Source organism: Oryzias latipes, chromosome 14 (genome assembly GCF_053564925.1).
Source record: "Oryzias latipes strain Hd-rR chromosome 14, Olatipes_Hd-rR_3.1".
Lineage (NCBI taxonomy): Eukaryota > Metazoa > Chordata > Actinopteri > Beloniformes > Adrianichthyidae > Oryzias > Oryzias latipes.
Window position 1 is genome coordinate 24829371 of NC_136250.1, and position 23970 is coordinate 24853340.

At 42.7% G+C, this 23970-nt stretch overlaps 1 protein-coding gene across 1 annotated transcript; it reads left to right on the plus strand.

Moving 5' to 3' along the window:
• Positions 1 to 4530: 4530 nt before the first annotated feature.
• LOC105355679 (uncharacterized) lies at positions 4531 to 23040 on the plus strand. Its single transcript, XM_011483881.4, has 7 exons — positions 4531 to 5114; positions 5385 to 5611; positions 5753 to 6108; positions 13452 to 13638; positions 17433 to 17620; positions 17691 to 18353; positions 20075 to 23040. The coding sequence occupies exons 1-7, from the start codon at positions 4702 to 4704 to the stop codon at positions 20231 to 20233; spliced, it is 2193 nt and encodes a 730-aa protein (XP_011482183.4). The 5' UTR covers positions 4531 to 4701; the 3' UTR covers positions 20234 to 23040.
• The last annotated feature ends 930 nt before the right edge of the window (positions 23041 to 23970 follow it).

The window sequence follows — 23970 nt, forward strand, 5'->3', positions numbered from 1 at the left end:
TCCTGCTGGCCCTGGTGGCGGGCTGGGTCGCCCGGGTGGCAGTTGTTCCCTGCCTGTTGCCGTGTGGCGTTGGGGGTTCCGGCTGCCGCTGCTGATGCGGCGGGTATCTTGGTGTGGGGATGGCTGGGCACTCTCCTTCCTTCTTGTCACGTTCCACCGTCCATTTTAGAAAACCATAAACACTCACCTGAGCACAGGTGTTAGCTCACCTTTGCACTAACAGTTTGCATGATTGAATGACTGAAATATTTCACACTAGTTGGTTTAAAGGCATAAGTATGCGTGTGTGAACACTATCTGTTTTGTGTACATGTTGACATGTGGACGTTTTTTTTCTTTCTTTCAGCCAGCAGGTGTGTTGATAACATTTGAGTGTGTGTGTGGACAGGCCCCGCCCTTTTTGTACTACATTTGAACCTTACCGTAATGATAAACAACCAGTAAACATGTTGCTTTATGCTGCTTCATGGTCTTTCTTCAAGATAATCAAGTGTAAATTAAATATGTGTACAAACAAACAAGTAAATAAGAATGAATGTCTTCACAGAACTAATCCACGGCTATTATCCATCTATGTAAAGGATAAAGTCTGACAAGGTGTTCTTTATCATGAAGTAATGGGGTTCATTGAGAACTGATTGTATGGGACAATAAACTGTGGAATAAAATATGTCTACATATATTATCGTACTGATTTTGGTTTTTTTGGTCAGTATTTTTTGGTTTGCTCAGAAAATTGTTTCTGCTGTTTTTTAGGGGTCAAATTTAAGCTTTCTGGACCTGATGTTTTGTTTTGTGTTTTATTTTTATTTTTCAATTGTTCGAGACCGAGAAAACTCCCCGTTAGTGGTGTTATATCAGGAAAACTTCATAAAGCCATTTTTTTTGTGACACAATGCCACAAATATCTCAGAATGAGGCTTTTTACAGCAAGTATTATGTTAAAAGTAGTTAAGCTTAAAAATAGATTAATTTGATGAATTAATTACTGGTCGCATGAATAAATCACACACAAAAATGAATCTCCTGACAGCCCTAATTGAGAGATGAAGTGACTCTTCTCTAGTGAGAAAACGTATTGTTTGAGGTCGAAAGGGGCTGAAGTAGTTGGATTCTCAAACCAAAACAATGTTCTAAAGAAAGTCTTTTTTTTGCTGTTCTCAAGATGCCCGGTGAGAGGTGGACGATTACCTGTAACTCTCAGATCAACCCTTCAACACCAGAAGTCTGAAATAACACATGCTCTTTGACGTACTTAAACTTTTTGACAGGGTGAATCAGCTAAGTAAGACGGAGAAAAGTAGATTTGAAAATGAAACACAAAAGTAACATAAAATGATGCACAATAGTCCAAAGCCTCCTCTCTCCTCAACAAAATCCACTAGCATTACATTAATTGTGTAAATTGTGATAAAAGGTTGTGGTAGTTGCAAGAATGTCAAGGATTGAACCAGGACACTGGAGTTTTTCAGTTGGACTTTTGGGTTGAGGTAGCTCGTTCTAATCAACCTCATACCGGAGTTGTCTTCCTACAGGAAGCTCTCATTCATACATGCTGTTTGTTGGCAGGTATGTCGCTGTGTGCGAGCCGCTCAGATATCAGACCATCATGACGTCGACACGGATGCATCTCTGTTGTGCTCTGGCCTGGTTGGTCGCCTTCGTGCTCATTGCCATCCTCTTCTCCTTTCACCTAAACGTGCCGCTGTGCGGCAAAACCATTCAGCATGTGTACTGCAGCAACCGCGGCATTCTGAACCTGGCCTGCATCCCCACCCCCGACAACAATGTCTACGGTCTGTGCGACGTGTGCGTCTCTCTTAGCATCAGAGCATCGGGTTCTTGTTTGCAATCCTTGACTAATGAGCTTTCAATTATTTCCAGGACTTTCCATGACCTGGTCTTTGAGCACGGCAGTCTTCGTCATCATCGCTTTTTCCTACATCAAAATCCTGACTGTTACTTTGAAACAAGGCAGAACAGACAGCAGTGTGCGAAGCAAGGCCTTTCAAACCTGCTCGTCCCACCTCATGGTATACATCCTCTATCAGATAGCTCTACTTATTGTTATTGTGAGCCTCAGGTTCCCCACCGCCAAAAACATGTGGAAGTTCTGTAGCATCATGATCACCATCTTTCCTCCAGCTGTCAACCCCATCATCTATGGCTTGGTCAGCAAAGAGCTGCGCACCAGCATCATCCAGAACTTCTTTGGATGGGTCAAGAAAAAACAGCTTGGTTTTAGAACATCATGATTGTGGACCTAAAATTAGATAAGAAGCTTCAAATGTTGTGATGTATAAAGCATTGAACCCTCGCAGAGAGGTCTGGTTACAGTCTGCTATGGTTACTATAATGTAAGAAGATAAACCTGATAAAGACAAATGTATCTGTAATTGCTTTTTATTTAGTGAGTTTGTGAACAAAGAGTTACAAAAATTATATTCTACGGTTCTCACATTTCTTTTTTCTTCTGACAACTAAATGTCTAAAAATTGTATCTTTGTTAAAGACCCATGAGGTGGTACATACCAGAATTAAGTATGTTTTTCCGATTTCACACATTGGGGAAAAAGTTTGTTTTTGTTTGTTTGCAGTCAGTCAGAGAAAAATCTGAAATAATGGATTTCTATTGAGCTTTACTAACAACCACTGATGTTTGGTTCAAATATTAAGAAAAATAAAAAGGGAAAGTGAAGAAACCCCCACAAAAAATCAAATATTATAAGTTCTAGCTTAACTTATTAACCTATTGTGAACCAAAGTAGAAACTGTTCTTGTATTTTTACTTTTCATGAATTTAGGTGAGATAAAATAAAAGTTAATGTTGTGAAACATAATAAAGAGAAGTTTGATTTTTGAAAACCTGTTCGTGGGAATGTAAAATTCACAAGTATTAAATAAAAAATTAAGAACCAAATCAATTATCACCTGAGACGACTCCAAAAACACCAACAGTAAAAATCCTTCCAAAAACGTAAACATGCATTCATAAAACAAATATTCTATTGTTTATATTAACATAACAAAAAGCTCTGTTGTTTTTCTGCCTCATTCTGTCTTTTCAGCAGCTTCATGTCAGATCTGAAGTAAAATGCATGAACTATCATTTATAAATTGTTCAATTGTTCAACTGTTCTATTGAAATGTTTTTTGAAAAAAATTATTTATCTTGCCAGACAGGAAAACACAATAATTTTACTTAAAACAAGGGTCTTTTTCCTTTTTTAGGATTTAAATTAATCTGTGTTCGATGGGACCATGCTGCTCTGTGTTGGGCGGGTGCTATGATAATGACCACAACAGTAGTTCATCAGGAACTCACCTCTAAATTGTGGGTGGGAGTGTTGGTGCAGAGCAACCCCGCCCCCTTCTCATCATCCGTCTGTTTACACGCTCTCCCGCTAGCTTACACCACCTCACACCGTAACATAATATTACTGGTACAACAAAAATGGCGAGCAATGTTTGAGCTAACCATCCGTGCAGTTCTGACCCAGATTCCAGCTTTAATGAGGAAAACAAAGACGTTCATGGATCTCTGTTTGTCTCAAAGGGATGCATCAGAATGGAGTGAAGCAGGGAGCTTGTGTTCCACCATGGTAACTTGTACACAGTACTGGTTTTAGGTACGGGCAGTACTGAGGGTTGCCCAGGCCGACAATTCAAAGGGGGCCGGCTCAGGGCTTGGATAGAAAAAAAATCTGTGGGCCGAAAGAATTGGGCCAAAATTCCAGCAACAGTTTTTTAAAACATTGTAAAGACTTACAGAAAACATTTGACTGCTGACATTCCCAAAAAAGGGTATATAACAAAGCACTGAGATGAACTTTTGTTATTGACCAAATACTTATTTTCCACTATAATTTACAAATAAATTCTTTAAAAATCAGACAATGTGATTTTCTGGATATTTTGTCTCATTTTGTCTCTCATAGTTGAAGTAAACCCATGATGAAAATTACAGGCTTCTCTTATCTTTTTAAGTGGGAGAACTGGCATAGTTGGTGGTTGACTAAAAACTATCTCTTGCCACTTTATGTTCATGCAGTTTGCAGGAAAAGTTCTTCTTGCTTCTTTTCAACATTACACCAATCTGTGACAATCATCCATCACAGGATGGAAAGACTGCAAATGTTTTAATGTCAAATGACATCACTAAATCCATTTTCGACCTTACCATTAAAACAAAGCCTGGGGTAATAGAGCCAACATAGGGTAATTATGGGACAGCCCCATTTTCGACTTAGCATCAAACGCTTTCAGTCCAGAAATGCCCGTCGCTTAGAGAAGCTCCTCTGTCAGACCACAAAATCGCTGTTAGAAATGTGTTGGAGGCTGAACTGGGTTCAGGAGTTGATGACGTGCTTCAGGCTGCCGGCAGCATGGGACTGCTATCTCCAAGGTGCAGCTGACAGACGCCAAAGACACAATGAAGCTGCATAAAGGAGAGCATGTTAGATCAAACGGGTCAGAGCAGCGTGTTCACGCAGACAGGAGAAGGGCATAACGGCTTCCTTTCCTTCTCCACACCTTCTCTTCTCTTGTGTAGTAATGACTGAACACTGACACATTTCTAAATTCAGCTGCATTGTTTTTGCATTTTACACAAGGAGCTCACATGTTTACCTGAGACTAACTGTAGTGTTTCTGGTTGCTGAATAGCCTTCGTTGTCATCTCTGTTCTGGGGGAGCTCTCATATGTCCACTTTTCTCCACAGAGCTCTACAACACGAGATGAACAACCAAACCATGCTGGTTCCTCTCCAACAGCCCATTGTCTTTGAAATCGAGGGCTTTGATATTCTTCCAGGCTCCGGGCCTTTCTTCTTCCTCCTGGCTCTGCTATTCTACATGCTGGTGCTGCTGGGTAACGGGGTGGTGGTGTGTGTCATCGTCCTGGACAAGAAGCTGCACAGACCCATGTTTGTGATGATCTGTCACCTGGTGGTGTGTGATCTGATGGGAGCCACGGCGGTGCTGCCTCACCTCATGATGGACTTTCTGATGGGTCAGAAGAAGATCGTTTACCTGGCAGCCATCAGCCAGGCCTTCTGCGTCCATGTCTATGGCGTGGCCATGCAGACCATCCTGGGTGCGATGGCTTATGACAGGTGACACTGAGGGTTTTTACACATTTTCTTGAACCTGATCTGAACCTCAGTTTTGCCTTTTTGCAGTTTTGTGTTTGAACCAACTTCTTTCAGAGAAGATTATTCTTTATCTTGAAGGGTTCAAATATTTTTGGGGTTTTTAAATAAAACAATTTCCTCAAAATTGTCATCTGACTTATAACCCCTTTTATAGTTAAATTTTTAGTTATTTTTTATATCAACATAGACCATATTTGGGATTTTCCCCTCAACACAGTGGTGTGTTTGTAGGTACGTTGCTGTGTGTGAGCCGCTCAGGTATCACACCATCATGACATCAGCCCGGCTGCACTTCTGCTGTGCTCTGGCCTGGATCGTGGCGCTGGTGCTGATCGCCGTGCTCTTTTCCTTCCATATGAACGCCCCTTTGTGTGGTCACATCATTCGACATGTCTACTGCAGCAACAGAGGCATCCTCAACCTGGCGTGCTCCCCCACCCCAACCAACAACATCTACGGTCAGTGCTGTTTTAGAACAGAGTTCCTTTAAGGATATTTGTGGTTTTACATCATTAATATTGACTCATCTCATTTTCTTGAACTGTTGTTTGTCAAATGAGAAAAAGATTGCCTTAATTCTTTCCTGATTTCTGACACAGGTCTGTGCATGACCTGGTCTGTGAGCTCGGTGGTCTTCATCATCATTGCTTTCTCCTACATCAGAATCCTGACGGATTCCTACAAACAGTGCAGAACAGACAGCAAGCGCTCCGTTGGTTCTGCACTGGTGCGCAGCAAAGCCTTCCAGACCTGTGCCCCCCACCTCGTTATCTACACACTCTTTGAGATAGCGTCCTTTATCATAATTGTGAGTTACAGGTTCCCCTCTGTCCACCCAAACCTCATCAAGTTCTTCAGTATTCTACTTATTATCATACCCCCCGCAATTAACCCGGTCATCTACGGACTGGTCATCAAAGATCTGCGCACCAGCATCATTCCGATTTTCACCAGAGTCTAACAAAAGCTGAAGAACCCATTTCTGGGGCATCTTCTCACACAAGGGCAGCTGGAGATCAATCAGAAACCTTTCCTACAACAGACTGCAAAACCCCCAAGAAAGAATGAAGGGACAGAGCCAGTGGCGTTCAATCCAAGGCTCTGAGGGGCAGTGTCCTGCTTGTTTTTCAGATTTTACTGTACCATCTGCAGCCAAATACCTTTATCAGGTATGCCCATCAGCAAGAAGAATTAAAAGTACCCTGGATGTTAAAGTTGGGCCTTCTGCTGGATAGACTAAAGAGTGACAAATCAACTGCAGAGCAGGAATAAACCCTTTGAAAAGCAGAAGAGCAGCATGTCTCATAGTGAGAGTGAGAGGTCTGATGTTACAAACTGTCAGAATGAATGTAAAACATTCATGGAACGTGGAAACGGGAGCACTACAAACACTCCTACAAAAGACAATTGTCAGGTTTTAAGTCATAATTGTTACGTGATAAAACCAATGTGAGGATTAAGGCAGATAAAACACTTTTTTCATGTGTTGAACTCACAGATTTATGCCTTGGTCAAAACTGCCTGCTGGTGATCTGGGCTGTCTGTGGGTGAGAAAATGGGCAAAAATGTACGGGGCATCCTGTTACCCCACTGAAATTGTTCCTGGTTTTATCAGTTTTACATGTATGTTCAGATAATTTAAACAACAGCGAAAAAGTTCATGCACATTTCTTGCTGCAGGCATGCTGCTGGCAACAGTTTATAGTAAACAGTTATACAACACATAAAGGTAAGTAAGGGGAAGTGGGGGAAACGCAGGCGAGTTGGATTGATTTTAATCATTTTTTGGAACCCTCTTCAAACCTAATGCACTACGCAGGAAGCCTGATGTGTTGATAAGAGAGGAATTCAGACAACCAAATTGTAGTTTGTGTGGAAATCTAACAAGCATCTTATGTATCACCTATACACCCCGTGCATGCAGCATTCCCACATGGTCAGTAAGACGCCAGAACTTGCACCTTACTAACAACCAATTTGTGGCATAGGGTCACCGTATTTTGGGGCATTTTTAAATGTAATCCCTAGATTTCCCCACTTAAGGATCAATTAAACCAACTATGACAAACAGTCAAAATTAAAATGAAAAATCAACATGGAAAATTGAAATTAGATAGAAAACATGGCCATATTTGCTGTATCTATACAAACAATGTGTATAATGTAGTAACACTTTGATAGATGCAGCAGAGAGACATGAAAAGAGGAACTTTGAGCTTTTATTTTGGAATGCATAACGTTGTACATCGCACATGTGTCATCATCCTCTCCCCTACCCACACTCATGGTGCAAAAATAGAAGTAAACACAACAGGATGAAATAACTTAGGGTGAAACAACAAAACTGCCAGATGAAAGGGCACGTAGGTAAAAGATAAACCCGTGCTCAACCCTATCTCAACCAGAGCAGGTAAAGGGTATTGGATCCCCCAATTACCTGTGCTGCCAGCTCTTTCAGGAGACCCAACGCGCGTGTGACTGCCACTGCAGTAATTTGACATAAGGAAAACCAAATAAAACAAAAACAGACCAAGTTAAAGTTCACTAAGCTGATGAACGAGAATGTTATGTTTGTTCCTCCCTTTTCTGCTTCATCTCCTCAGTGCATAACCGTCAGCCAGCTTCTGTGTTTGGTCTATCAGTCTCTAATCCCTGATTACGTTTAGTTCTTATCCATGTTTACCTCACGATCAAATCAGATTTCAATAACCATTCACTCCATTTTATTTTGTCTTAGGAATCCCTCCTTGACTTTTGGTTTTTCACCACAAATACTTGAACCCCTTTGCTGCTTTGACTCCCTTAGGCATTTGAGGAAGTGAGAAAGGAGTGACCTGCTGCTAAAACCTGAATGTCACCAGTAATGTCTGTGGAGTCTAACATTGTATAATACGTTCTTTTTAAAAACACGCTGCATTTTACATTCATTCATACGTTGCATCGTTTTACTTCATACAATCTTTACTTCTTGAAGACTGTAAACTCTCAGGACTTGATCAACTTTGGTCTCAGAACAAATAAACCTAATTCCATCAGCTGTAAAACTGCTGTTATTACTCATTGCGCTACATGATACTGTCCACAATTATCAGTGAAACAGTAAAAATGACAATGTTGTTTATCTTCTGTTTCTGTTTCCTCGAGTGCAGGCTCATGACGACTGCTGGAGCCTATCCAAACTACTTTAGCACAAATGCAGGATACAGCCTACACTCACTGGCTGACCACTCTAATAGGTCGACCTTGCTAGTAATAGATGGTGGACCACCTTTTGCCTTCAGAAATGCTTTAAGCCTTGGTGGCATAGATTCAACAAGGTTCTTTAAACATTCCTCAGAGTTTGGTCTATATTGACATGACAGCATCACACTGTTGATGCAGATTTGTCAGCTGAACCCATGATGCCAATCTCCTGTTCCATCACATCCCAAAGGTGATCTATTGGGTTGAGATCTGGTCACTGTGGAGACCATTTGAGTACAGTGAACTCATTGCCATGTTGAAGAAACCAGTCTGAGATGATTCCAGCTTTATGACATGGAGCCTTATCCTGCTGGAAGTGGCCATCAGGAGATGGTACACTGTGGTCATAATGGGAAAAACATGGTCAGCAACAAAACTCAGGTAGGCTGTGGAGTTGTAACCAGGGATGTTCCAAACAGGTTTTTTTGGGCCTGATCCAATTTTGAGACATTTGATTTTGCGTACCTGCTGATATGAAGTCCCAACTTTTGTAACACATAAAAAAATGAAAAAAATTAATAATAATAATAATCCAGGTTTTCTTTTCTAACTTTCATTTATTAATGTTCTTTTATCAATTAACACTTAAACAGAGCACTTGTGTAGCTTTGAAAAGCAAGTAAAAGGAATGCAAATATTAACTAGGACTAGAAGTTGGTAATTAGTCATGTGAGAAAGGTTTGGTGAATGCAGTTTTAGGATCTTCAGAACCAACGAATATTTTTGTTTAGATGCAATTCACATCACAATTAAACATTTTGAAAAATTAATAATCATTTTCCTTTAGATTTCTTTCTTGTATCATAACGATGAATATTAAGGAATAGCTTATGTCAGTGTAACTATTCATTAGCTTTGGTTGTTTTTTTCAAGACCAGGTGTCCATTTGCACGGATATGACATTTTAGGTTTTATTACCATAGTAGTTAATTCTGCTTAACTCAAATCCTGAGAAGAGAAATAAAAAAGGATCGGGTCTTAAGGCATGAAATACTCTTCCCCTGCAGCAGTGTTCACTGTGTCTGTCGGCAGCACGGAGAGAGCCGTTATCGTAAAAAGAAACAAAACCAGATCTTTTTCTGTTAAAATGTCTTTGTAGGTTGTTGTTTGCATCAAGACTACCTAATCGAGACACTTGCTGTCAGTTTAAAACATTTTTTAAAAGACTAGCCTTTATAAGCAGATCCAGTTCCAGCATTCATCGCCAGTTCGTTTCCGCTGATGGTGCTTAGTCTGGTCACTAGAGTTTAATCTGTTTTTGCTCTTCGCTGATTTTGTTTTACGCTTCGCCTACAGGACTTCAAACCATGAGTGTTCACCTGAGTCGCACTTCTCCAAGAGCAGCCTTATCCTCACTGAAAATCCTGGGAACTCCAAGCTACGCCAAGACCTCCAGCCATGCCAAAATTCCAAGCCACGCCAAAAATAAAACTCAATTACTTACCATCTTACTTACCTGTGTTTTCCTTTCGGGTTGGGATTCTCCTGGCTTAAGTTACACAACCCTCATTTTAATTGGACTCACCATTGTGTAACTAATTGGAGTGCCTTCTGTATGGTCAATTGTCTCCAGTCGGCCATCCCGTCTGTTTCACCACCTGTACCTAGTACCAGTCGCGTCTAGGTTAAAGCTAGCGCTTTGCCTCCCCTTCGACCCAACGATTGCTCCATAAACTTTCTGAGTGGTGCTACCCTACCTAAAAGTAGATTGTTCAACTTATCTGGTCCCGAGAAAGCAGCCATGGAAAGCTATATTCAGGAGGCTTCACCGGTGGGTGCCGGGGGGTTTTTTGTTGAGAAGAAGGATAAATCCTTATGCACTTGTATAGACTCTTCTTTCTCTTTCGGCTTTTCCCATCAGGGGTCGCCACAGCGAATCATCCTTTTCCACCTCACTCTATCATGAACATCTTCTACCCTAACATTAGCCAACTTCATGTCCTCTGTTAAGACATCCATGTATCTCCTCTTTGGCCGTCCTCTTGCCCTCCTGCCAGGCAGCTCCATCTCCAACATCCTTCTACCAATATATCCACTATCCCTCCTCTGAACATGTCCAAACCATCTCAGTCTGGCTTCTCTGACTTTGTCGCTAACACAGGCAACATGTGCCGTCCCTCTGATGTACTCGTTCCTTATCCTGTCTAACCTGGTCACTCCTAAGGAGAACCTCAACATCTTCATCTCCGCTACCTCCATCTCAGCCTCTTGTCTCTGTCTCACTGCTACCGTCTCTAACCCATAGAGCAGAGCTGGTCGCACCACTGTCTTGTACACCTTTCCTTTGAGTCTTGCTGGCACTCTTCTGTCACACAACACTCCTGACACTTTCCTCCACCCGCTCCAACCTGCCTGCACTCGCCTCTTCACCTCTTCTCCACACTCCCCATCACACTGAACTGTTGACCCCAAGTACTTAAACTCCTGCACCTTCTTCACCTCAGCCCCCTGTAACCTAACGCTTCTACCTTGATCCCTCTCGTTCAGACACATGTATTCTGTCTTACTACGACTGACCTTCGTGCCTCATCTTTCCAGAGCAAACCTCCACCTCTCTAGCTGTTCCTCCACCTGCTCTCTACTCTCACTGCAAATTACAATGTCATCCGCAAACATCATTGTCCAGGGAGATTCCTGTCTTACCCCGTCTGTCAGCCTGTCCATCAGCATAGCAAACAAAAAAGGACTCAAAGCTGATCCTTGGTGTAGTCCCACCTCCACCTTGAACTCCTCTGTCTGACCTACAGCACATCTCACCACCGTCATACTTCTCTCATACATGTCCTGAACTACTCTGACAAACTTCTCTGCCACTCCAGACGACCTCATACAGTACCACAGCTCCTCCCTCGGCACCCTGTCATACGCCTTCTCTAAATCTACAAACACACAATGCAGCTCCTTCTGACCTTCTCTGTACTTTTCCATCAACATTCTCAAAGCAAAAATGGCATCAGTGGTGCTCTTACGGGGCATGAAACCATACTGCTGCTCACAAATCTCCACCTTCTTCCTAAGCCTGGCTTCCACTACTCTTTCCCACAGCTTCATTGTGTGGCTCATCAACTTTATTCCTCTATAGTTGCTGCAGTTCTGCGTGTCACCCTTGTTCTTAAAGATCGGGACCAGAACGCTTCTCCTCCATTCCTCAGGCATCTTCTCACTCTCTAAAATCCTATTGAACAACCTCGTTAGAAATTGCACTGCTGTCTCTCCTAAGCACTTCCATACTTCCACAGGTACGTCATCAGGACCAACGGCCTTTCCGCTCTTCATCCTTTTCAGAGCCTTCCTAACCTCATCCTTTCCAATCTCTGCTACTTCCTGCTCCACAACAACCACATCTTCCTCCCTTCTTTCCCTGTCATTTTCCACGTTCATCAGCTCCTCAAAATACTCCTTCCATCTTTTCTGTACACTCTCCTGGGTTGTTAGCACCTTTCCATCTCTGTCCTTAATCACCCTTATCTGTTGCACGTCCTTCCCATCTCTGTCTCTCTGTCTGGCTAGCCTGTACAAGTCCTTCTCTCCTTCCTTTGTGTCTAGCCTGTCATATAGCTCATCGTAAGCTTTCTGTTTGGCCTTTGCCACCTCTCTCTTCACTCTACGCTGCGCTTCCTTGTACTCCTGTCTACCTTCCTCAGTCCTTTCTACATCCCACTTCCTTTTAGCCAATCTCTTCCTCTGGACGCAGTCCTGTACTTCCTCATTCCACCACCAAGTGTCTTTACCGTCTTTCCTCTTTCCAGATGACACACCTAGCACCTTCCTACTTGTTTCCCTGATAATCTCTGCTGTAGTTTCCCAGTCATCTGGAAGCTCATCCTAACCACCCAGGACCTGTCTCAACTTCTGCCTAAATTCCTCACAAGTTTCTTCATTCTGTAGCTTCCACCACTGGGTCTTCTTATCTGTTTTCCCTCTCTTCTTCTTCCTGACCTCCAGAGTCATCTTACACACCACCATGCGGTGCTGTCTGGCTACACTCTCTCCTACCATCACTTTGCAGTCATTAATCTCTCTCAAATGACCTCGTCTACATAGGATGTAGTCCACCTGAGTACTCCTACCTCCACTTCTGTATGTCACTCTATGTTCCTCTTTCTTCTGGAAGTAAGTGTTGACTACAGCCATTTCCATCCTCTTCGCAAAGTCCACCACCATCTGTCCCTCCAGATTCCTTTCCTTCACACCAAACCTGCCCATCACCTCCTCATCACCTCTGTTGCCCTCACCAATATGCCCATTAAAGTCTGCTCCAATAACAACTCTCTCTCCTCTGGGGATACTCTCTATGACCTCATCCAACTCACTCCAGAATCTCTCCTTCACTTCTAACTCACAGCCAACCTGTGGCGCATACCCACTGACTACATTCACCATCACCCCTTCAATTTCTAACTTTAGGCTCATCATCCTGTCTGAGACTCTTTTCACCTCTAGAACGCTGTTTACAAACTGCCCCTTCAGAATCACACCTACCCCGTTTCTTTTCCTATCAACACCATGATAGAACAGTTTGTATCCTCCTCCAATACTACGTGCCTTGCTGCCCTTCCACCTTGTCTCCTGCACACACAGTACATCTACCTTCCTTCTCTCCATCATGTCTGCCGGCTCTCTGCCTTTCCCTGTCATTGTGCCAACGTTAAGAGTCCCTATTCTCAAACCTATGTTCCTGCCTTTTCCCTTCTCTCTCTGGCCACGGACCCTTCTGCCTCCCCTCTTTCTTCCACCAACAGTAGTCAAATTTCCACCGTCACCCTGTAGGTTAACAGCATCGGTGGCGGTCGTTGTTAACCCGGGCCTCGACCGATCCGGTATGTCTAAAGTGTTGTGGATGATTCGCATGGTTATTTTGGCGATTTTTACGCCGGATGCCCTTCCTGACGCAACCCTCTCTATTTATCCGGGCTTGGGACTGGCACAGAGGCAACTGGCTTGCAACCCCTGTGGCTAGATTTGCACTTGTATAGACTACCGTAAGTTAAATCAAATAACCATCAAGGACAAATATTCTCTCCCTCTCATTAGTTCCGTTTAAATTCTGTCCAGGATGGCCGCATCTTCTTAAAATTGGCCCTGCTAAAGGCCTACCACCTCATTGGCATTAAGGAAGGTGACGAGTGGAAAACGGCCTCCAACACACCCCCAGGCCATTATGAATACCCGGTGATGCCCTTCGGTTTAACCAATGCCTTTCAAAGACTGGTTAAGGACGTTCTAAGAGACTTTCTCAATGGTTTTTTTATTTGTTTACGTCAACGATATTCTCATTTACTCCCAGAACCCTGCTCAACACGAGAACCACGTCCTTCTAGTTCTTGTGAGACTTTTGGAAAACCAACTCTTTGTTAAGTCCGAAAAGTGTTAATTTCATGTTTCCATGTTTCAATTCCTGTATTACATCATTGAGGCTGGCCGTATCCGACCGATCCTTCTAAAATTTAAGCAGTCGTCAACTGGGAACCCCCTGATCCCCGTTAAAAACTCCAACAGTTTTTGGGGTTCGCAAACTTTTACCGCCGTTTAATTAGGAACTACAGCAGTATCGCTGTCCCCTTAACCAAACTCACATCTACCAACAAGCCTTACAATTGGAATCCTGAAGCTCAGACTGCTTTTGTGAATCTCAAGAAACTCTTCGTCACAGCCCCCATTCTCATTCAACCGGAGCACACACGGAGTTTATCGTGAAAGTGCACGCCTCTGATTCTGGTGTGGGAGCTGTCCTCTCTCAAAAAGAGGAATCTTCGGGCAAGCTCAAACCTTGTGCCTTCTTGTCACGAAAACTTTATCCCGCTGAAAAAAACTAAGACGTTGGAAATCGTGAACTGCTGGCAATCAAGCTCGGATTGGAGGAGTGGCGCTACTGGCTGGATTTGTTTGACGGTACTTGGTCTGGTCACTAGAGCTTAATCTTTGCTCATGTGTTTTTGCTCTTCGCTAATTTTGTTTTATGCCTCGCCTACAGGAGTTCAAACCACGAGTGTTCACCTGAGTCACACTTCTCCAAGAGCAGCCTTATCCTTACTGAAAATCCTGGGAACTCCAAGCTACGCCAAGACCTCCAGCCACGCCACGAGTCCTTGCCACGACAAGACCTCCAGCCACGCCACGACTCCAAGCCACGCCAAAAATAAAACTCAATTACTTACCATCTTACTCACCTGTGTTTTCCTTCCGTGTTCCAGCGCCTGGGTCTATCTTGCCTTGCAAGTCATGACACTTACCTTAGTTTAGCTGTTTTTGTATGCCTCCTGTGATCCGTCCGTAATCTGGCAATGAAAGCTCTAGCAATGAAATATGATATGGAAGTTTTTTTGGAGCATAATTAAAAATAAAAGTCAATACCAGAAATGCTTTTTCATTTTGAAAATGAAACTGTATTTGTTGACTCAAAATGAAAAAGAAAAAGCAATCCGCAAAACCGCGTTTTCCTTTTCTACTTCAACACCGCTTATTCTGTCACTTAATTAAAATGATAAAGAACATGGTATTTAGGAGCCGGTTTGGCTCATGCTGGTTTGCGGCACCTTCCATCCGTGAAACCAGGGTTCGACTCCAGGCTGCTCCCTGTTCCCTTCTCTACTTCTGTGCCTGTCCCAAACCCAGTTGCTTTGAGAGGGTTGCGTCAGGAAGGGCATCCGGTGTAAAACATTGCCAAGTTTACCATGCAACTCATTCGTTGTGGCGACCCCTGATGGGAAAAGCCAAAAGAGAAACAACAAAGAACATGGTATTTGACATTTCATTTTCAAAATGTTCTCTAGTAAATGTGTAGCAAAATTAGTTTAGAAATATCTAATTTGATCATTAAAATGGATTAACAGAAATGCTTTTTCATTTTCACAATTTAACTGCATCAAATGACTCAAAAATAAAATAAAATATCACTCCTTCAATATGCTTTTCCATTTTCTTCTTTAACATCACTCATTCTGTGACATAATTAAAGCGAAAATGCATAGAGGGGATTGCATTTTCATTTTCACATTCACCCTGCTTTTTCTTTTTAATTTTGAGTCAACAAATGCAGCTTCATTTTGAAAATGAAAAAGAATTTCTGGTATTGACTTTTATTTTTAATTATGCTCCAGAAAAACTTCAATAATATGGTTCATTTCTGCTTTTCCTCAATTCGTTCAGACTATTTCAGTCTTTGTGGGACTGCTTACATTGTAACTTCCAACAGTATTAAAGGAGCAGTGGTTCAGTGTCCTGCAACCTCCTGGCACCCTGTTCTTGTTCTGCATGGTTTTGATGAGCTGAAGGCATCACCTATAGTGTGCTGCAATCTTAGAATGATTTATTCTACTTTTGTTTGTTTCCTCAGGATGCACACGTGCACTATTGAACTTTAATGAGGAGCTTAAACAGTTGCTGGTTTCCATGGGAACGCTTCATTATCTGCCTGTTTTCTTGCTTGAAAGCCACAAAGGAAGCTAAAAGAAGTCCCTTCAGTGTTTTTGCTCTTCATGTCGTTAATTTGGATTTTCTGTGCCTGTCTGATGTAAGTGGGTCTGATGAGGGTTTCTGGGTGTCTCATTAGAAGCAGGATAAACAGATTTATTGTAAGAGCGTCAGGTTATAAAAAGCGTAGAGCGGAGGAGTTCTTCTTTTGCAGAAAGGTTTATTGGTGTTTGCGGGGTTTCTCACGAAGCCTCTTTAGCCTCGAGGTTTGGTTTCAGGAAATAGCATTCATCCATGAGCTGAAGAGACATGGAGCTGCTGATGCTTGAAGGTCTGTGAGTCTCTTTACTTCTCTGCTCGTCCTAAATTTGACAACATTGATAAAAGCTAACAAGTTTTTGTAACAATGAAAGTGACTGAAGTGACAAACAAATCAAAATCTAATGGCAATGAATTCATCTCACATTTTTTTACAAGAAATAAAAAAGCCTAAATGTCGGATTGTTTATATAGCTACATAACTCCACACATTTTTAGTATCATTCTTTGCAAGTCCCCTTCTATCAGGTTTCCATCCCAAGCATTAAATACAGGATTTGATGCTCCTGAAAGTAAGTGACTTAAAATCTGCAGCAGACCTAAAAATTACTTTGTAAATAAATAAAAAAAACAATCCAGAAAAGAACATATTGTTTTTTCTGTCTTGATTTCTTTTATGTTGTTTTTTACTGGTTCAGTGTTTTTTCTGTAATTTTTCTTTGCAGTTTTTGTCATTTTAAAACTACAAAGCATTTTTTCAAAGCCTTAGAGGCTTGTTTTTTGGCTTTTGACAAATGATTTTTTTTTTACATTCTTATTTTTAAATTCATAAAAAATGTCTTAGAACAAACATTTTTCGTCCCAAAATAAAAGTTAAGACTCCGAAGACGATGACAATAATCATCAGAATCAACAATAGTCATGTGTTCATAAATATCAGGAGACACAAATCTTCCTCTCTCATTTAGAAATGACTGAACCGGATCCATGTTCCCAGGTGGATCCAGTTCCTACAAGTCAGATGCTCAATGATCAGAGTGAAGTCCTACAAACCTGGTCCGTACCGCAATGGTTTCTGGACTTTCTTTAGTCCAGTTTTACATTTTACAGACAAGCTCCTGCTCAAAATTCTGCGCTTAAACACAAACAGAAGACATGTCAAATATTTAATTTAATCAAAGCACATGAGAGAGTAAAAGTGACTGTTTTTTACGTCTTGTTTTGTTTTCCCTGGACTTTGATTGTTTGGTTTAATTTTTTAGACTGGTCTAGGTGCATCGCCTCTGTTCCAACTGAATCTGGATTCTCAAGGCTCTGAGTTTCACAGACAAGCAGATTTTGACACTTCAGCGACAAATATGCAATTCATTCCTGTCTGAAAATGAAAAACAAATTTCGAATTTTCTACTCTTGTGTTGGATGAAGGAATTCTCTGAGGAGAGAAATGTGAGACCATACAGGAGTTGACCTGTGTGGTCACAGCAGGGGGGCTTATTTGCATCAGTGGATTACCAGAACCCAAACCTTCACACATCCTTGTCATCCACAAAGCAGGGATTTTAACCGTCTCTCCCTTCTTTTCAGGTGCAGGAGCCTCTGTTTCTTTAAATCAGAGGTCAGTGTTTGTGAACGAGACATGGGAGCTTGGTACCCCCATGTTCTTCATCATCCAGGGACTTGCCAGCATTGGCGAGAAGAGGGTGGTCCTTTTTGTCATCCTACTGCTGGGATACCTGGTTATCCTGGGGGGAAACAGCATGATCATCTTTGTGGTACGAGGCAGATGTTAACTCGTGTTTAGCCTGAAGCACAGGTCTTGATTCTGTCGTCTTCCTTCTGCAGACGCTCTCTGACCCCAGGCTCACCTCCCCCATGTACTTCTTTCTCCAAAACCTGTCTTTTGTGGACCTGGTCTATACCACAACCACCATCCCCAACATGCTGGCTGGTTTCCTCATAGACCAACTGACCATCTCCATCCCGGGCTGCTTCCTACAGATGTACTTCTTCACTCAACTTGCTGTGACGGGACGTGCCATCCTCACCGTCATGGCTTATGACCGCTACTTGGCCGTCTGCAACCCCCTGCGCTACACCGCCATCATGACCCGGTCAGTGCGGATGCTGCTGGTCACAGGAGCCTGGTGCTTCGGCTTGCTCTGCACACTGCCGCCTACAGTACTGGCCTTCCTGCGGCCTTACTGCGGCCCCAACATGGTCCGGCACAGCTGGTGTGACCTGTCGTCTGTCAGAACCCTGGCGTGCGCCGACACCTCCATTGACAATGTCCTGTCCCTGTCCTTTGCCATGGTTGCGCTGCTCACCACAGGGGTCCTCATTCTCACCTCGTACTTCCTAATCGCCACCTCAATGTACCAGATGGGCGTCCCCGAGAGGCTGAAGGCCTTCAGCACATGTGCCGCACACCTGACTGTGGTCTCCATCTCGTACAGCGCCGCCTCCTTTGTCTACATTTCATATCGAGTGGGAAACTTTTCATCAGAGGTATGACATGCAGCTCACTTGAAAAATACAGAGCAATCTAACCACTGCACCGGGGTCCACATATTAAAACGCGACAAAGGCATAAATTAATATAATATAATTCCTTTGTGATTAAATTTACATTTTGGAGCGCTGAACACAAAAATGTTAGGCAAAAAGAAAAGACTGCATACAGTTTAGGGCTGCAACCAGTCGCTGTCTGAATATTATTTTCAAACTTCATTTTCTATGATCTTTTGTAAACTTCAAACGAGTAAGATTGCCTTTAAAGACCTACACCAACAAAAATGGTGTTTTCTGTGCTTTTAACATGTTCTTGTAGCATTTTTCTGATGACGTAAGAAATATATAGAAGAATTTAACATTAGAACTGTGTTTCTGAGGATTTCTTTAGTCAAATCGTAATGAGTCAGGAGCAGATAAAAACCTGCAGTTTGAAAAAGATCAAAGTTGTGATGCAACAACTGAAATGGTCGGACCAACTCTCTGTGTTCCGCTCCATTCTGATTCAACCACTTGCAGACAAATAGATCCATGTACGTCTTTTTTTTTTCCTCGTCTGAGCTGGAGTCTGGATCAAAACTGAACAGCTGGATAGATTCAATATTTTTCACCATTTTTGTTGCATTGCCAATGTTAGCTTGGGGTTGTGAAACTAGCGAGAGAGAGATTATAGCAGGAATGATGGGAAATCAGTGGATGGTTGCTTCCATGCCAACAGACCCGCCCACAACTCAGAGTCAGATTTCTAATTAACTCCTCCCACTCCACAGAAAGTGTATCCAATAAAACGACACAGGTTTTTAGATTGTGGCAAAAACAGTTTAATCATAATTACCAGACATCTGGGAACACTTTGAAAACAAATCAAAAGGTGATCAGAGTGGGTCTTTAAAAAAAAGGGAAGTTGACTTACTTTCCACACTATGTCACACTTAAAAGCCTTTTTTTATTTTTCAAAAAAATGCAACAGCAGGCCTATGTCTTACATATTGATAAATTCTGGTCAAAATGTTTGGTTAGGGGGTTATTGTGAATACGCTAACAAGGCTGGGTTTACTGGGCTAACAAGGCTGGGAGTCAGAGTAGTCACAAGTAATGATTGTTTTAGCGGATGCTTTGTTGTGTTGCAAACAAGGTTGAGAGTTACTGTGAGCACAGTTAATGAAGTTTACTGAAAGTCAAACTTATCTCTGACTCTTTAAACTCACTCAATGTGCCTTATGGTTAAGTGCACCATTTGACACACAGTAATTTCAAAAATAGACCATTCATTGATGTTGTGCCTTAAAATAACCCTTTAATGCCGAAAATAAGTAATTTTAACTTTGCCATCAATAGTTACTCCACATCTATTGTTACCCAAAAAAAATTATTTTACACAATCTATTCGTTTTGCAGCTGAAGCTGGTTTTCAAGATAACAAACTCAAGTTTTTTTACACAAAAAAGAAAAAGTGATAACCTTTCCAAGTTGATCAGTAAGCCTTGATCTTTTCACTAGCGAGTCTGTCCTTTGGGGAGAAAACAGTCAGTACATTAAAGAAGGTTTCTTTATTACCACAGAGGAAAACATGGTTTTCACAGTTGCTGTGGGTCATATTTATAGATGGCTGCAGCTCTGAGTCTTTGGTGGATACTTCACCCCATCCCTGAATCTCTGCATCCTCACAGCGGTGAGATGGAAGAACGGTCAGATGACAGCTGCTCTTACTTTTTCAGGTGCGCATCATTGTGTCTGTGCTGTACTCCGCGCTGACCCCATTCCTCAACCCCATGATCTACAGTCTGAGGAACAAGGAGCTGAGGATAGCCATCAGGAAGACTCTGGCCTCCTTCAGACCTGCTGCCACGTCTACTGTAAAGGCCATCAGTACATAACAACCATCCAACCAGAACTATCAAGAGTTCAGATCATCCTACAAATGCATCAACCTCCATCCACGGACACATTGAACAGTTCCACCATCAAATTGAGTTTCTCTTGATCTATGATCCACTTCTGAAGCTCTGTCTGTATCTGTCATGTCTCTCAGATTGTACTTCTGTGTCTGTTTGACTGCATCAGGTTGATGCTGTTCTGAACTGGTTCAAGGAGTTCTGGATCCCTCAGGACAAAAGTTCTGAATCTCTTTAATTATTTTTGATCAGCAGCTTAAAAGGGTTCTTTGTGTTTGCTTGTCTTCCTCTTGGCAAAATGTTTTTCCAAATCAAATCTGTACAGGATTGAAATCCATGTTAAAGAATTTATATACATGGACTTGTTTTAAATTTAGGGAGATAAGTATTTGAGTTTTCCATTTTTTGATTTTTTGTCATTTTCAATCTGTCACTATTTAAATGAATCGACCATTAGGATGGCAAACTGACAATTTCTTTTTAAGTGGGCAAACCTACAAAACAAGTAAGGGATCAAATACTTGTTTCCTCCCTTGTACATATATACATGTGTCTTATCGTGTGACTCAGCTGATGTCCTGCACGGCCACAGATGTCTGGAACCAACTGCAGCCTTTGATAATGAGGACCATTCTATCTTGCCGACACATTTGTCTCATTAGGTCAGATTCAAGTTGATTGTGGTCCACTAGGACATCTTATCAGATAGAATCATGTCTGTTATGATCTGTCAGATCTTCTTCTGCACCTCTGACCTTTAGGGTTCCACAAGGGTCAATCTTAGGCCATGAGTTTCTGTCCCTGTATCTAACGTCTCTACCTGCCTGTGTGCAAATGACCTCCCTTTCTCTGGATTAACTTCAGAAATGTTCAGATGAGATGAAGCTCTGGTGGTCACGGAATTTCTGTTGAAAGGAAAATAAGTCATGGTGTGTGGCCCTCAGGTTCTGTGAATGTACTCCTGGTCTTCAGCCATTGGACCCTTAAAGTACTACATCTGAAGAACTTTGGTTGAGGGTCAACCTTCAACACAACCTTTTAAAAACGTGTACATGTTGTTGAGGCTAGTTTTTTCCAATTGTAGCCATTTAACCAGAGTCAAGCTCTTCCTAATTCCCAGTCACCTGGAAAAACCCATTCACACACTTATTAGTTCACACGGAAAATATGAATAATCTCTAAGTGGGAATGAATCAAGCAGTTGTCTGCAGTTTGTCCAAAATGCAGCTGTGGATTTCTCAGCAAATGCTTACAAATGAGATCCCATCACCCCTGCTCTGTACTACTCACTGCTCAGAGGCCCTCTTAAGCTACTTTAATATGTTTTTAAAAAAAAAATCAATTCGCCCCTCATCAAAATGAGCTTTTATGCAAACACAAGCCAGCAGATCTTTGTGTTCAGCTGATCAAAACCTGCTGGTAAATCGTCAGTCATGGCGTGGACTGATCTGTCTGCAGTCTTTTTAGTTAAAATAGTGTTTTATGCTTGAAAGGAACTGCGTCACTGTTTTACTGTTTACTTTCTAATACTGTGGGGCCTCGAATGCAAATTGTTCCAGGGGTGTGTTTGACAGGGGAAACATGGGAATTAATTGTAATTACATAAAAATGAATGTAGAGATTACAATTAAAAATAAATACTTAATATAAATTGATCCACTGATCTTTCAAACTCGCTAAATCCTATCTTACCCAAAGTTAATTATCTATTCTCAATGATTCCCACACAACCGCCATTAAAATGGTTCAAAACATTAGACTCATCCATATCAAGCTTTCTATGGAACAATAAACCTGCAAGAATTAGTCTAAAAACTTTAAAATCTGCAAAAAGCTGTGGAGGATTAGAATTACCTAATTTCCACAATTACTTTCTTGCAAATAGACTACAATACATCTTAAAATGGTTAAAAAATAATCCAGAAACCAACTCATGGTTAGACTTGGAACAGGCGTTATGTGGAAAGATCAACCTGTCAGATCTTCCATTTATCAGCCAAATAGTTAAAAGACAGGATTGTTTCAAAAGTACCAATATAAATGCCACCTTAACAGCCTGGTGGGAATTTCTCAAAATATCAAAATCATCAATTCAACCGTGCAAAATGACACCCATCTGGAACAACCCAGACATCCTCATAAACAAAAAGATTATCCACTTCCCAGCTTGGCAAGCAGGGGGCATAAAACAACTAGAGCACATAATTATTGATAGAAGATTCATAACTCCCCAGGAACTTCAAGACAAACATGGAATATATAACTTCTTGGAATATCAGCAACTTAAATCAATTATTACTAAAAAGTTTAAATACAGAGACAACGATTTAAAGCTACCAGATGTAGTTACCACTCTGATCAATTTCACAATGAATAAAACTCTCTCCAAAATATACAAACTTTTATGTAATTTAGATAATAATATTTCACTTCCGACAACAAAATGGGATGCGGATTTGAGCATCAGCACAGATGAAAGCTTTTGGTCAGAACTTTGTCTAAACACCTTTAAACTGACAAAAAGTCCAAATCTGCAGCTAATCCATTTCAAAACTCTTCACAGAATTTACTACACTGGACAGAGGATGTTCAAGATGGGTCTCAGTAACTCAGACATTTGTCAGCACTGTGACAGTAATCTACCCGACAATTACATGCATGCACTGTGGTTCTGCACGCCTGTCCAGGCTCTCTGGCAGCAGGTATGTGCCGATCTATCAGTCTGGCTTAAGGTTTCAATCACAGCTTCACCGTCACTTTGTGTGCTTGGTGACATGAGTGCCATCGATGTAGAAGGAGGATTAGGCTCTATCATTTTCATAACTCTTTGCATTGCTAAAAAAACTATTTTAATAAATTGGAAAAGCAAGAAAAATATAAATATAAGTCAACACAGAAATCTGCTGCTTGATCATATCAGCTTGGAAAAAATGTCAGCCCAAGGTTCAAGTAACTTTGAAAGAACTCAGTCTCTCTGGTCTCCCATAGCTAACTCCGTGACTTAGGGGGTGGGGGGGGCCTGGTCGTCGCCGCTCCTTGCCCTTCTGCCGTGGGCTGGGGTGGGGGTCGGGGCCTCCGGTGCCTGGCGGGGGGTGGTGGGGGCTCCGTTGGTCGGGGGGTCGGGTCCGGCGCCTGGGTTGGGCGGGCTGGGGCGCTGCGTGGTCCTCTGGGCTTGGGTGTGGGGGTGCGTGGTGGGGGGGTGGGGTGGTGGTCTGGCTTGGCTTGGGGGGGTGGTCCCTTTGCCTGTGCTGGGGGGGGTTGGCGGGGGGCGCTGCTCGGGGGGGGGCCCAGCGGCGCTGGATGGGCTTCCCACCTACACCTGGGGCTGGGATCGGCCCTTCCCTGGCTCTGGGGCGGGACGGGACAGCCCTCTTGGGGCCCCCGGTCGCTCTGGGTGTCATCCGCTTTGGCTGCGGGGTCTGGGGGGTGGTGGGGTGGGGGGTCTTGTCGGCCCTGCCTTGTGGGGGGGCATTCTGGGGGAGGGGGGGGGCACTATTGGTACGGGGCAGGGGGGGTTGACGGGTCGGGGTCTCCGCTGAGGCCATCGGCGGTTTCCCCGGCCGGTCGGCTGCCTCGGTCCCGTCGAGGCCTGACCAGAGCTCTTCCAGGGCCGGCGTTTGGGGGTGGGGGCCTGGGCTTGCTCCTGGGGGGGGCCGACGCTTTCTGGCTCCTCTCTCTCTGTGTGGGGGGGGGTGGTGCTGGGCCTGGGGTGTCGGCGC